Source organism: Miniopterus natalensis, chromosome 2 (genome assembly GCF_054644295.1).
Source record: "Miniopterus natalensis isolate mMinNat1 chromosome 2, mMinNat1.hap1, whole genome shotgun sequence".
NCBI classification, from domain to species: domain Eukaryota; kingdom Metazoa; phylum Chordata; class Mammalia; order Chiroptera; family Miniopteridae; genus Miniopterus; species Miniopterus natalensis.
The window spans coordinates 883,986-898,762 of NC_142082.1; the positions used below are offsets into that span (position 1 = coordinate 883,986).

Below are 14,777 nucleotides of genomic sequence, written 5' to 3' on the forward strand. Positions count from 1 at the left end.
ATGCCTCATTTCTGTGCATGATAATTTCCCGTGAACAATCCACTAGAGGTTGTCTAGTCAATGTGTTGGAATCAAATCGCGCTCTGAACAATAGTGATATTGGTTTATTTCTCTATTTATTCATATTTATTATGAAACCTACTCAAAACCCTGCTTATCTTGTACCTAGGGAATAACAGCTGCCTTTGAAGACTCATTATTTGAGAAAACAATACCTTCCGCATCAATGCCACTTCCCCAAGTCCCAATTGGAAGGTTTGAACAGTCTCCACAGGGTATAAGAGCTGTCTCTTTAAACACACACCTGGACTTGACTTTGAGCTGATTTGAAATACTGGGCTATTCTGATATTTTAAAGTTTATAAAATATGATCATTAACAAGGAAAAGATGGCATGTATTATAAGCATGTCACATAAAATAAGTATTCTTCATCCGAATGCAAAGAGAGGCCGTTTGGTTAATGTGTAGGATTAACACCCTCGGTGCCCGTGACTCAGAGAGGCTGTGTCGCCTGGGAGCACACCTGGGACTCACCTCTGCACCGAGGCCGCTCCTCGCCTACGCTCCAAGTCCCGTTCGCTTGGCACTGCACCAGCCGGCTGCCCTCCAGGTAATGCCCAGGACTGCAGCTCAGCACCACCTGAGCGCCATACTCGTTCAGGGACCCCGAGACCAGCCTCCAGGTGACGTGCTCGGAGAGCTGGGCCTCGACGCCAGGGCAGGTGACCGCTGGAAAAGAAACAGACTTAACGTCATCAATTTTTCCCCTTAGGGTATCAACGCGTGTCTGCTTTTAATGGTAAAGACCTTTTATCTCAAACTGCTCTTGCTGAGAAAAATCGACGCCATCACCCATTATTTCAGCTGTTCTCTGCTCCCCCGTAGTCACGGGAACGGTCTCGCACGGACAACGCACGCCAGGGCCTCGTGGCACATGCGCGGGGAACCCTGCAGCCCCCGCCACGTAAGGGCTTAGTGCGGTATGTGAGGGTGCACATTCAAAGATGAAAAATTTTTTCTGGTAAATGAACACAGGTGTAAAGACACCTCTCACATAATTTGTCTCATATCCTCCAAGGAACTGGCAGTAGCAACTGAGTAACTGAAAAGCAGCTTGGACAAGAGTTTTCAGAAGATCAGATGCCCTCATTCCTGCCTCCCTGTGAAACTCACTGTACAGCAGACCCTGCCCCACGGGACTTCCAAGCACACAGAGGTCACATGCACACGGCGGTAATGCTGAGCAGAAAACGTGCAGCAAGTATTAGCGGAGGTGACCTATCCACGCTGAGACAGAGGCCCAGGATTACGGGGGTACGGAATGAGCGCGTTAGCAATGACTATAGTGTTGGTACTGATAGTAGCAATCTTAGCAGAACAGTGCTACCAGCTGGCGTGGTCTTCAAGGAATTTATAAATAGGCTGAAAATACCATATATGCAAAATTGTGTGTATGGGAGTATATATATTTTCTGAAAAGTACAATAGTATTAAAAATGAACTTTACAAAGTTAAGAACCATTTCTGTAAACACGAAGCTATGTGAGGACATTGTCACCGTCTACCACCCACAGAACTGACCTGATTGGTTAACTTACTGAGCCTGAAAGAACTGGCCAGAGAAACCCTAAGATTTTACAGAATATTAAGAAATGCATTTTACTTTTAAATTCTATACAAGTTCATTAAAATCAAATCAGATATACCTAAAATGTAACAAAAATGCCATTTAATATTCTCTCAGTAATTTACCAGTATTATGTGCAATAAACTGGAAAAAAAAAAAGATCTTTTGGTATTATAATAATGAGATTTAAAATGTGGAAAGGATTTGTAAGTTTAAAAGTTAACCCCAAATCTTTTTTTGTAGGTATTTTTCAGATACCAAAGTATCCAAACTTTATGTGGATATTCCATCGTTTTATATAATAATTATGATTTTCCTCCAACCTGAATACCTTTAGGGTTCCAGGAACGACTGCTGTTTCTGAAAATTCTTTAATGCCTTTAACCTTATAAATCCATGACTCCTCCCAGTCCGAGAATGTGTGTCAAGTAAAACTCATTTCACGTCATCAACAGTGAGCTTCTAGAATTCCCGTGACTGTTGTCGGTGCCTGTCTCTGACAAACTGTTTCCACCTGGAAGGACTGGTGCTGGCTGACACCACGGAACCCGGGGTTTTCCGGGAGCTGCTGTCGTCCGCAGCACTGGCTCCCACATTCCTCATGGTGAGCCCTTCCTTCACGCCCGGGGCCCGCTCTGTAAGAGTTGACTCCCCTTTGCTTGTCTGCCCGCCTCTCTCCCTCCTGGCAAGGCCCTCAGCTCCCTTACTGCAAACAGTGTTGTCTTTTCACAATTTTTTTTGCATATAAATGTCTGGCTTAAAGCAGGGGCTGAGGTCAGGTTTATGGAAGAGAGTGTGTGTGTGTGTGTGTGAGTGTGTGTGTGAGTGCGAGTGTGTGTGTGTGCACGACTGTGTACACGCTAGTGTGTGTGCACCCTGAAAAATGACGAGCCACTGAAACAAAGAAACAGACAGAAAGCTCAGGAGTAAAAGTAAAGTGAGAACTGAGGTAAACACTTAGAGCCCGTCCTGTCCTGTCTGCTGGAGGAGGAGGGAAGGGGGGGTTCACAGGCACCGCTGGAGGTGGGGTTCCATTCACTGCCTCCGAAGATGCTGAGGGCGACACTGTGCCAACACCTCAGAGCTGGGAGGACAAGGGACCTGATCTGGTCGGGGGTGAAATCCCAGGGGGCAGATTTTTGGGGACACGCTGTAGACACACAGATGACTACACTAAGGTGGCCCTCACAGCAGCGCCAACAGGGAACGGGTGTGATGATCATGGTCTGTGTTTTAGGCAGGGGCAGGTCAGCTCAGGCCCACCCGCTCCCCACGCTGGGTGGGGTCCCACCTGTCCCCACCTGGTCCCTCTCACCCTGTCGTTTCTCCACCACCAGCAACGGCTAGAGAATCTGTATTTATTCTATAAATGACTAAAACAAGGGACCTGGACGTCTTTTCAGAATTTAGCCCGTGGGGACTCCAGACACTGACGAGGACGGTTCACGTGACACTGACAACTATAGACGAATGAAACTGAAGGTTTTCAAAACCGCTCGGGTTCTGCTGCCGTGGTCGGAAGCTCAGTCTGGAGTGTTCACCAAAGTCCTTCCATTTTCTAAGGAAATTCAAATTCTCTCCTATCACCTTAAGGGAAACAATCTGCTGGGGCCGTTTTCTTCTGTGTTGACAAGTTCAAGAGAACATGGGCCATGGACCCTGGACCCCCCCCCCCCCCCACGCAACAGGGCTCACAGCACTGTGTGGACCTGGGGACACTTTTCTCCTAAAACTCCCTAAATAATTCTCCTCCAATCAGATCAGCTGAGAGCACAGACAATGGCTTTCTGTGCACAAAAGACACTGTTTCTCTACCTTGTGAATGTTTCAGTGACAACGCAAAAGAGTCTGCATTTTATGGAGAAATATCACTTTTAATTTTACCACGAGTGACCCTGATTTATTAAAGACTTGCTCAGCCAGTGGAAAACCGAGGAGGCGAGCCCTTGTTTCGTTTGAGACGCACAGACAATGACAGTGTTGCCGCTGTGAAGGATGCCCTTTAGCCTCTCTCATAAATTACAGGGCCTCCTCCTAAGTCCTCGGTGGTGTTTAATCAGCCCCAGATGTAGGATGCTCTTGCCTTTACCACAGACTTTCCCCATCACCCTCAACGGGGTGAGTGCTTCTCACGGCCGCCTTCAGCTCAAGCACAGCTAATGAGATTATAACACTCCGCTGATGCCTCTGGGGCAAGAAGATTTAATCGGTCTGGTCCTTGTGCCTGTCATCGCCCCTGAAGCCCAGCCTTCAGCTTCCCAGAGTGACACGCTCGCAGGATGGGGAGGTGGGGCTGCTTTTAGTCCTGGGGCATCAGATGCTGAACTGCAAGGCTGTCGGCTGAGGCAAAGAGGGACATTCAGCGAGGTCTTGGGGAAACGCAAGGGACTAAGAGAACTGAAACGCATTCATGCCACCAAACTTCGGCACAGCCACAGGCTGAACCCAAAGACCGATGGACATCATGGGATTCTGATGAACAAAGATTGTTTTGGGATTTCTGTTTTAACTCCCGAGCTTAGCCCAATGATTAGTGCATGAGTTATGTAGAGTAAGAGCCGGCGGACCGGCCTGGCCTGTGTGGCTCAGTTGGTTGGGCGTCATCCTGGGCACCAAGAGGTTCGATTCCGGGTCAGGGCACATGCCTGGGTTGCAGGCTTGATCCCCAGGAGAGGGTGCGCAGGATGCAGCTGATGGGTATTTCTCCCTCCCATAGATGCTTCTCTCTCTCTCCCTGTCACTTCCTCTCTCTCTAAAAAATCAATGAAAACAAATATTTTTTTTAAAAAAGAGTGGGTGTATTAATTAAGGGTGAATTAATAGAGTTTTGAAGCAGACTCCTAGAATGTAATCTATGTACTCACCTGAGAATCACTCAGCTTTTCAGAGACGTCAGACAAACAAGGTCCAAAGACTTTAAAGCTCTAACTGCTTATCCCCTGAGACTCTTGGTCGAATCTACTCAGAACACTCATGTATTCTCAGAGGCCTGAAATCCCTGGGTTTCTGCTCATTCTGGTGAATCCTACCTTTTCCACTTGTGAGGTTTCCAAAACGCTCATGAGGTCTTTCTGTTACTGTGGTTGGTCTCAAAGAGGATGCCTTAGGATAGTCAGACCCGGGAACATTTCACTAACGTTCATCATGAAGTGAAACATTCGGTGACAGCTACGCCAGGTGACTGATGCTCCGACTTGACCCACAACTTAACGGTGAACACCGTTCATTAAATCCGATCTCAGCAAGAAAACAGGACCCATAGCAAAGCCTCATCCACTAAGCGCTACAGCAAATATCGCTCAGAACTCTTTGCAATGCTTGGTTCTTCTACGAATGGTCTATTTCTAGGCCACATGAAGCTGTCTGACATGATTTTAACGTGCTTCCCCTTTCATGAAATGTGGCCACACTGCATCAGCCATGCGCAGTGCTCATGGTGCCTGGCACACAGTAGGTCCTTAGAAAGTTATCAGTGAGGAACTTGCCTCACTAATAGCTTTAATCGAAAGAGAGAAGCACCTGTGTTCAGGGATGACAATGTTGGCTTCCTTTCATGAGGGGGTGACGTTAACGGCTTTGCTTTCCCCTAAATGCTAAGCACACGAAGCAGGCCTATCCCTCCTATGCGGAAGCTCCACGCCCACACATCAATGCCACGTGGTTCTCTGGTTTTCTCATGTCACCAGCATGAGCCATAGAAGCTAGTGATTCAAATCCAGGCTTGGTAAGTAATTACAATGAGAGGAAATTAGCCTCAGACATCTGCCTTGGAGACTCGTACGAGTGCACAGCGTACACAAACCGACAGAGTCATCCACTGCAACCTGCATTCCCTAAACCTGAGGGTGCAATGAACCCATTTTATTTGCCATCTGCATTTACTATTCATCACGTATCCCTGGAGATTCGGCGCAGTGATCTCCACAGGACTGCAGGTGGAAAAGAAACTTATGGAATTGTTCTGTAGCAACAGAGTCTGCAAAGAAATTGGCCCTGGGAAATGCAAACTCCAGAACTTAATAGTTGCCACATTTTCTGGGGTAAAGTGTTAGGATTACTCTGCCCAATTTCTTTAGTTTAAATTAAGTGAAAAAACAAAACAAAACAGCAACCCCCACACAACGAAATAGATTTCCCACCCCTGACTACCAAGGAGCTTTAATGCAACTCCCATTTTTCCTGTTTACAAAGTCTAATAAACAACGGAGAAAGAAGAGATTCTTAAAAGGTTGAGATGATACTTAGAAAACTAAAGGTTGACTTTTCCTATTCTCATAAGTGTTCTATGTATTTCCCCATGTTCCTGAGTGGTAATCAGTGTTAAAAAGTCTTTAAAATGCAAATAGAATTTTCCCAGTAAATAATCATTTAACTGCATACACCACAACTTCCTTACACTGGGAACCTCATTTGTAGGTAAGAAGCAATTTTGTTATAATACTTTTTTATTATGACTTTAAAGCAACTGCACATCTAGATCTGTGCTGTAGAACAGGAAACTCAAGTGCGTGTCTAAATGAAGGCAGCCAGGTGCGAGAGTCCAACACTGCCCAGCACAAAACTGCTCTTTTCACCCCACTGCTAGAGGCCTCTCATTCCCGGCTTCTCCAGAACATTCTAGACATAAGTGTGCACTGTCCTTGAAGTCACCTGGTTCTCTACACATCCTCAGACCAGGTGTGGCGCCCTTGTCTATAGGCAGCTATGTGCTACCTTCCAGAAAGAATCTCACTCCAGTGAGAATGGCACCGTTTTCCTGTCTGTTCTCAGCCCAATAACACGCAGGACTTAACCTTTACAGGGGCCGCCTGACTGACCTGAGGGAAGGGCTGTCTTCTCAGGCCTCCCGGACCACACCCCAAGCTTGCTCCTTTCTGTCTCTGGGACCCTTGGTCCCAGACCTAAGAACTGAATGGGTGCATCTGTATAGAGCTCAGGACCAGCTAGAGGATGGACGTGGTTCAGGACGAGTCTTCCAGGAGTTGTTATCAGCGTGGTGTGGACACCGAAACACATACACACAGAACCATGCCTGGGCTGGGCAGGCTCCAGGCTGGCCTCTCCTTAACCTCTGACCTTCTGCTCTTTGGAGAATTGGGCTCAAAATACAGAGAGAGTTTAGAAGTTTATTCTGTTCTCCATGAGAACTGTCTGGGGACTGAAGCAGAAAAGAACTGTTATCTAAAATATACCAAAGACTTTTGAAACTCAAGAATATTGAAACAAACAACCTGATTACAAAGGAGCCAAAGACCTGGATAGACACCAGGCCAAAGAAAGTAGACAGATGGCAAGTAAGCTCATGAGAAGATGCTCCACCTCACAGTCCACCACAGAAACACAAATAAACAGCAAGAAGACACCACTTTGCACCTGTTAACATGGCCCAAATCCAAAACACCAACACCACCAAGTGTTGACGAGAACATGGAGCAACAGGACTGTTGCTCTTTGCCGCTGGGAATGCAGATGGTGCAGCCACTTCGGAGGACAGTTGTGGAGTTTCTTACAAAACTAAATATACTCTCACCATAGGATCCACCTATTGTGCTCCTTGGCATTTACCCGAGTAAACTGAAAACTCATGTCCTCACAGAAACCTGCACACTGCCCAGACTTGGAAGCCACCAGGATGTCCTTCAGCAGGTGATGGATAAACAAACTGTGGTCCAATCAGACAATGGAATATTATTCAGCTAAAAATAAATGATCTCTCAAGCCATGGAGTACATGAAGGAACATTAAGTTCACGTGGCTAAGAGACGGACGCCAATCTGAAAAGGCTACATCTGTGTGATCCCGACCTTTTGACATCCTGGAAAAGGCAAACGTGGGAAACAGTAAAAAGATGAGTGGTTTCCAGGGGCTGGGGAAGAAAGCCACGAATCATAGGGCACAGGGGGCTTCATGGCCATGAAAACACTTTGTACAGACACTAATAATGGGCATTGACCATTATAAATGTGTCCATACTTTTAGAATGGGCAACACAGACTGACCCTGATGTAAACCGTGAACTCTGGGTGATAATGACGTGTCAGTGCAGGTTCATCAGTGGTGACAACCACACTGTCTGGTGGGGACATTATAATGGGGGGGCTGTGTCTGGGGGGGAGCAGGGGGCATATGGGAAATCTCTGTACTTTCTGCTCCATTTTACATGAACCAACAGTTACTCAGAATAATAAGTCTATTTAAAAAAAGATACGAGACTAAAACTTACACTTGTGTAATCACCTGGCCATTTTCACGTCTCTCTCAAACAGTACACACATTTAAAATGCTTCTCCTCTGAGACCTGGCATACACTTGCCATGTGAAGCACAGCTGGCAGAGTACTAAGAAAACACGATGCACACCTTCTACCCAACATCAATCAGGTTAGAACAACTGAGGGCCCAACCTGAGCGCCGGCTCTGTAAGCTCTCTATCCAGGTGGCTGCTGTGTGTGACCAGAGCGAGAGCCACGAAGAGATGGAAGGACTTAGAGCTGGAAGGAGCTAGAATCAAACCCCAGATCCACAAGTCAGTAGCGTTTACGTCACTTGTAAGGCCGTCTGTGTCCTGCCTTCCCACTGTTATGATGAGATTTAAAGGTAAACCATTTGGAACACCTGACACCTAGTAGGCACTTTAAATGACAGGCATTATTATGAAAGGTCTCTGAGCTATCTTCCAGGTGGGCAGTGTCTTAAATGCCCAGGAAACTATTCTTATGATAAGTAACCCGAACATATGTGTGTTGTTGCCATCTGTGAGTTTAAGCTCTTACTCTGGGAGAGTTAATTTTAATTAGGCTTGAACTTAATAATATACAGATGTATCTTGTTTTCCTAGCCGTGAACTGTTACATAACTACAGTAAGACAGGTTTTATTAAATAGAAAATGACTAAGGAATATGAATGTTGTCTTAATGGTTCATAACTGACTCGCAGGAAATGCAAGAATTATTTGCCCAAAAACATAGATGAAAATGTCAGCAATGGACTAAAAAACTATGGGGGGGACATCACTGGTTTTCCATAAATGTTTACATATTCATATCTAAACGCTTAAAAATTTTTAACATGACCAAAACACCATACCCAAAGAGGCCAATAAACTAATTTTACAATGAAAGATTACGTGGATCCTTTGTGCTATCTATTTAAAGAGCAAAAATATCACTGTATATGTAGAAATACTGTATCATTTTCAATGGTTAGGAACGAGGTAGTGAGATTATCTCCGATTTGAGGGTGGTTTTAGGGTAGCTGCAGTGAAAACCTTGGGCTGAATCGTGTACACACTTGCGTGTGTACGTCTTTGAGCTTTTGTTTGACTCTGTGTGACGAACACAATCATTATTTTTTAAAAGCAGACTCCTAGAACGTACCCACATTTTAGCCCTTGTAAGAATGTTATTACACAGCAAGTCCTCACTACGTAATAATGATGCAGAGGAAAACCAATCTTACTTCAGGCTCATTGATTTAAACAAGAGGTAAGTACATATCTATGGTCCCCCCAAGTCACCAAATTTCTAAATAAAGACCCTAAACACTTCTAACATTAAACAATGAAATAAATATGAGCTATATATACATTTAAGAAAGATGAGAACAAGAAAGCTCATTATTTTCCACTTGTTTACTCCAGCCCTGGGTCTCGGGTGGCCAGAGCCTCCCCTGGGGCACCTCAGGGCACAAGGGGGGACCTGGCCCTTGGACAGAATGTTTGTCCATGGCAGGGCCACACCCCCACACCACCGAGATGGGACAGTGTAGACTCGCCAGTTCACCTAATGCGCACATCTGTGGTGTGGGTGGAAGCCAGGGTCCTGGAAGCAAACCCACGCAGACCTAGGACACCCTGCAAACTGCACAGACAGGGCCCCAGTCAGGAATCCATAGTTTCTTCTTCCTCACCCGCATTATAATGAAACATTGAACAAAACGATCTTACTGGTGGGTCTGCTGTACTGTAACTAGCTTCCCAGGAATCACAGCCCACCTTAGAGACCAGGAGTGGCTGTTTTACGGAGCATCAGTGAGTTACTCAGAGTAGGCGGTGTGTGAATATGCTCGGCACTGCCTCTGATGTCCAAGAACTTCAGGTCAGATGGGAGATGAAGAGGAGGTGGAGCTGTTTCAGTATTTTGTTAGTGTGCTGTTTCCCGGGTAAGCTCTCAGGTTGCTCTTGATTTCACTCTCCAAACGCAACGGCAGCATGCTCGGGATCTGCGGGTGACCCACAGGGTCTAGGTACTGAGGCCACCACCAGGCTTCACAGGCTTCCACCTGACTGACCCACCTTCAGGCGCACGTGGCTCATTTTAACTGGTGTTGGGCTTTGTGTGGAGGAAGCAGGTTGCACCACCTCGACGCAAAGACCAGGCGCTCACAGGTGTGGGAGAGAGCTCTGCCCTCCAGAGCATCTCACCTGGGAGACCCCCTCCTAGTTAAACCCTCAAACAAGGCCAACACATCCAGCACTTACGCCTGCAGGTGGGCGGCGTCCCTCGGTTGCTCCAGGATCCATCTTCCTGACACACGGCTGTGGCTTGTTGGCCATCTTCAAGCTTAAAGCCCTCGTTACATTCATACGTCACTTTACTGTCCAAGGTGAACTCGTTACCCATGAAGGAGCCATTTCCTGGGGCCTCAGGGATTCCGCAGGACACGGCTGAGAAGAAATGAGACACATGCAGGGTTACTTTTACACATTTTATGAAATACGCTTTTTTTCTACTGATATTTACATTTCTAATATATTGCATGATTAAACGTATTTTCAAAGTTTGAAGGAACTCAAGAGTTAATGAGAAACAAAGGAGAATTGATCAGAATAAAATATCTTCACGGTTATTATTCCAGAAGGAAAGTCCCAGGGCTGAGAGAGTTTAATCTCAGAGACACGTTGTATCAGATGAACAAAGAGCACAACACGTTTAATCATTTCATGTTGGAGAAAAAGGGTCAAACCTTGTCTCTACAATCACAAAAATCAGTCACAATCTTGACTCCTCGCCATTAGACAGTCACCCTCCTCAGGTCCCCAGGACCTTCCCCTTATTACTGCCCCCTCCCTACCTCCAGCGGCTCATGCTCCTGAAGTTCCGTTAAAGGCAAACATTGTGGCCAAGGCCGTCAACGCATCTGTGGTCATACATCTATTACTGTATAAAGTATCTGTGGGAGGACAGGGCCTGAGCTACAGGAGGGGCTCGGGGGGACACCCGGACCAGAGGCTGGTCCCTGAGGTCCCTGCACATCAGCTCCAATGGGAAAGGCAAGGTAATGCTGCCGGTGAGCACGGAAGCTGGTCTAATACAGAGCTGGGCAGAATTCAATAAACACGATCTTTAATTTTAAATTTTTATTTTTGTTTAAAATATTACAGATGTCCCCTTTTCTCCCCAATGACCCGTTCCACCCTGTCCCATCCCCCTTCCCAGTCCCTCTCCCCACCATTGTCCGTGTCCTTGGGTTGTGCATAGATGCATATAAATTCTTTGGTTACTCTCTCCCCCTCCGCCCACCCGCCCTCCTCCATCCCTCTGTTATTCATCAGTCTCATCTATGCCTCCATGTCATTGAATCTATTCTGTCCATCAGTTTATTAAGTTCTTTAGATTCCACATATAAGGGAGATCATGTGATGTTTGTCTTTCTCTGCCTGGCTTATTTCACTCAGCATAATACTCTCCAGGTCCATCCATCCTGTCCCAAAGGGTACGAGATTCTTCTTTACAGCTGCGTAGTATCCCATGGTGTGAATGTCCCACAGCTTTTATCCACTCATCTCCTGATGGGCACTTGGGCTGTTTCCAGATCTTAGTTAGCTATTGTAAACTGTGCTATGAACATCGGGGTGCATATGTTCATTCTGATTAGAAAACGATTCTTTTTCAGTGTACCAGCTCTGATCCAGACTCATCTAGAATGAGGCAAAGGTAAGATCTCAGGGTCCTGGCCCGTGTGCTCAGGAGGTTGGCCGTCATCCCAGGCACCAAAAGGTTGCTGGTTCTGTTCCCGGTCAGGGCACAGGCCCGGGCTGCAGGTTTGATCCCAAGTAGGGGGCGTGCGGGAGGCAGCTGATCGATGCTTCTCTCTCTCCCTTTCCCTTACTCTCTCTCTAAAAATCAGTAAAAACAAATTAAAAAAAATAATTTACCCAAAGGTCAGTTAGGAAGGGGTCAGCCCACCTCCAATCCCAGATGCCTACCTCCAAAGTTCACGCTGCTTAAAGTACCTCACGGTGACTCTTTTCATTGCAACAAATAGCAAAATATTTTGCAGTTTCCCTGTTTCCCAATATTTCTGCCCAGAAAGTAAGCCTCATGGCCTTGTGTCACTGTCTCCAGTTTCTCAGGATTTGCACAGTGACCTGCACGGAGACTCAGACACCGCTGCGAGTAGGTTACCCACCTCCTCCTGCCGCCCCCGTTTCTGCCCACCCCCAGCACGAGGAAAAGTCAACAGGAGAGCAGTAGCTGCCATTGCACTTGTGCTCGTAGGTAGAAGTTTGAGGGTTTACAAAATGACTCAATTCATTTCTGCCAGGACACCAAACCCACCCTAACTTTTGATGATGATGCTGTTTTTAGAAATTCTAAAAAAAGTAACAGTTTCCTTCTGAAAGACACCCCACTGTCTGCAAGGATGAGAGACTCCTAGGCAAGCTCCAGCTCAGCACCTGACCCTGGCGGACCCCGAGGGCCGTCTCGCCCGTGCCCAGCTCTTGCCCGTCCATGCCTCTACCTTAGCAAATGCAGCTCGTCTCAGCAGAGTCGTGCCTCCATCTCCACGCTCCACTTTCTGAACAGAAGCCTAACTGTGTCCTTCATGAGAAATCCTCTGTCCCAGCCCCCAGGGCTGGCAAACTGCAGGCAACAGCTGAACATCAGACAAGGTGGACCTGGAGCCGAGCCACAGCCCACTGAGGCCCTGAGGGTCACAGCCTTAAGGCCACAGCTGCTCGGGGCTGCTCCCTCCTTTACCTGGGTCCAGGACGTGGGGCACCCGGACACGCCTGCCAGTCCACTGGGTCTTTGAGACAATGTGGAAAAGTCCAGCTCTGAAGTAGGCCTCCCCTTGGGATGAAGGAGACCAGTGTCCTGAGAGTGGGGACAGCTGCCCCGCAGTTTCTTGCTTGGAGGCAGGAAATGGAGCCTGAAGGATGGGAGCTATGCCCACTTTGTGGAGAAATGCAAAATCCAACAGTTTTCCCAGAGAAATAATTTAAAAAGGTCAAGCCAAGTGAGGAAAACAACCTGAAGCTCTCTGAGATGAATAAGGGACATGCTGCCCGTGACGTTTCACGCTCAGACGGTCGTCAGGGGGCCTCCCTACTGATCCTGCCCGGAACCCTCCCAGTGTCTTGGGAAAGGCACTGTCCCGGGGCAGGGTGGGCCCCCAGTTGTGACTTAGGCTCGGCCACATCTAAACCACCCACCAGATCCTGGGCGAGTCTGGGGACAGTGCCCACAAATCCTCCTCCAGACACAGGAACGGAAATAGCTCGTTGACACAGAAGTCGAACCCTGATTCCAAGTCACTTCTTTAATCCCCTCAACAGCCCCGAGAGCGAGAGTCCAAGGCTCCTGTGTCCCACGGCAGGAAGCAGACTGAGGGAGACAGGAGCTCCCTGACATCGGCGACTGGTGTTCTCTGTGCTTCTGCCCGGCCGGTGTGGCTCCGTGGCTCAGCGACGTCCCAGGAGCCAGAAGGTCACCAGTCAGATTCCAGGTCAGGGCACACGCCCAGGTTTGGGGCCCGACCCTCAGTAGTGGGCCTGCAGGAGGCAGCCGATCCATCGATGCTTTTCTCTCTCCCCCTCTCCCTTCCTCTCTCTGAAACCAATAAAAACATATTTTTAAAAACATTTGTGCTTCTAAGATGCCACTGGCAAAAAGTCCATGAAAATGAAAAAAACAAAACAGATTCTGATACAAGAGAAATAATTTTTAAACGGGAAAAAATCACCCTTAAGTGATTTTTGAGAAAATCATAGATTTTGTATTTACCTATTTAACCTATTTTCAGTTTTCAAGTCCCTGTTTTTAAATAAAAATAATTAAAATAAATACGGTAACCTTTGTGTTTGGTAAAAGTCTTAAAATGTTTCAACAGTTGGCGTCAATAATTAAATTCCCAATTTTCTCAAGACCTTCACCAGGACTGACTGCAGGATTTCTAGTTGATTGGATCAAGTGTGATTTGCTGCCAACATGTCTCCTATCAGTGCTTTGTGGTAGAGCTATTTAGTTTGAAAGGTATTGCAGCCCACAGCATTTTCTTAAATTACAATTTCATCTATTTGATTCGGTCCTTACAGAACCTACGATGTAAAATTCCTCCCTGAGAAACCAGCAACGATGTCGCCATGCTGCTGAACTCGTCGAAACACCGGCCTCCTCACTGACCCTGCTCAGACCCGCCTTCTCCGAGCAGCGGCCGGCTCCTGGACGAAGCTCTGCCCGGCTATGTGGCAGGAGGCCAGGAACTTTCTGTGAGCCAGGTCATGTTCATATGGAAACGCTTTGCCTTCTACAAGTAACAAAGGGAAGGCGGATAGTTACACCAAACATCCAGTTTCCCTCAATTACAAAGCGCAACAACGAACATTTATATTTTATATTAAATTCAGATAAATTAACTCCAATGACTCTTTAGTCATCAGAAATAGATGGTTGGGGTGTATACATTGCTAATATGCAGCATATAAGCACACTCTATGTAAACTTTCACGCTCCTTTGTCAATGGTCTTCACCTGTTCAGGTCAACATTTTTATATTTATTTAAAAACATTTGCTTTTATTTTAAAAATGATAAAAATGTGTATGGAATTGTACCACACAATTTAAATGGTTAAAAAGGCCTACTTTCTACCATGTATTTTATTTTTAAACATAGCCTCATGTGTGATGAAAATATTTTGTGTATCATTATCATTAAACTGCTACTTTATACAAATCACAAGTACCTAAGGCAGGACTAACGGAACTCTCCCACTGTAAACGAGTGTAAGCACCTAATACAAAGTGCTCCCAGGCGTGGTAGCTGCAAGATTTTAAATAGAATTTCTTTTGGCCAGAAACAGTTTGATTCAAACACCAAAGAGGGAGTCAGAGGGTCTGGATTCCAGACCAACATTTTTATGGCT

General features: G+C 46.5%; 1 protein-coding gene across 1 annotated transcript in view; it reads right to left on the reverse strand.

Annotated features, from left to right (window-relative positions):
* Positions 1-14,777, reverse strand: part of CSMD1 (CUB and Sushi multiple domains 1) — a 193,176-nt gene that overhangs the window by 44,013 nt on the left and 134,386 nt on the right. Inside the window, exons 38-39 of the mRNA XM_087815024.1 lie at positions 10,109-10,294; positions 537-731 (exon numbers count right to left, since the gene is read on the reverse strand). Coding sequence (XP_087671150.1) covers positions 537-731; positions 10,109-10,294 — 381 coding nt within the window. The remainder of the gene's footprint in view (positions 1-536; positions 732-10,108; positions 10,295-14,777) is intronic.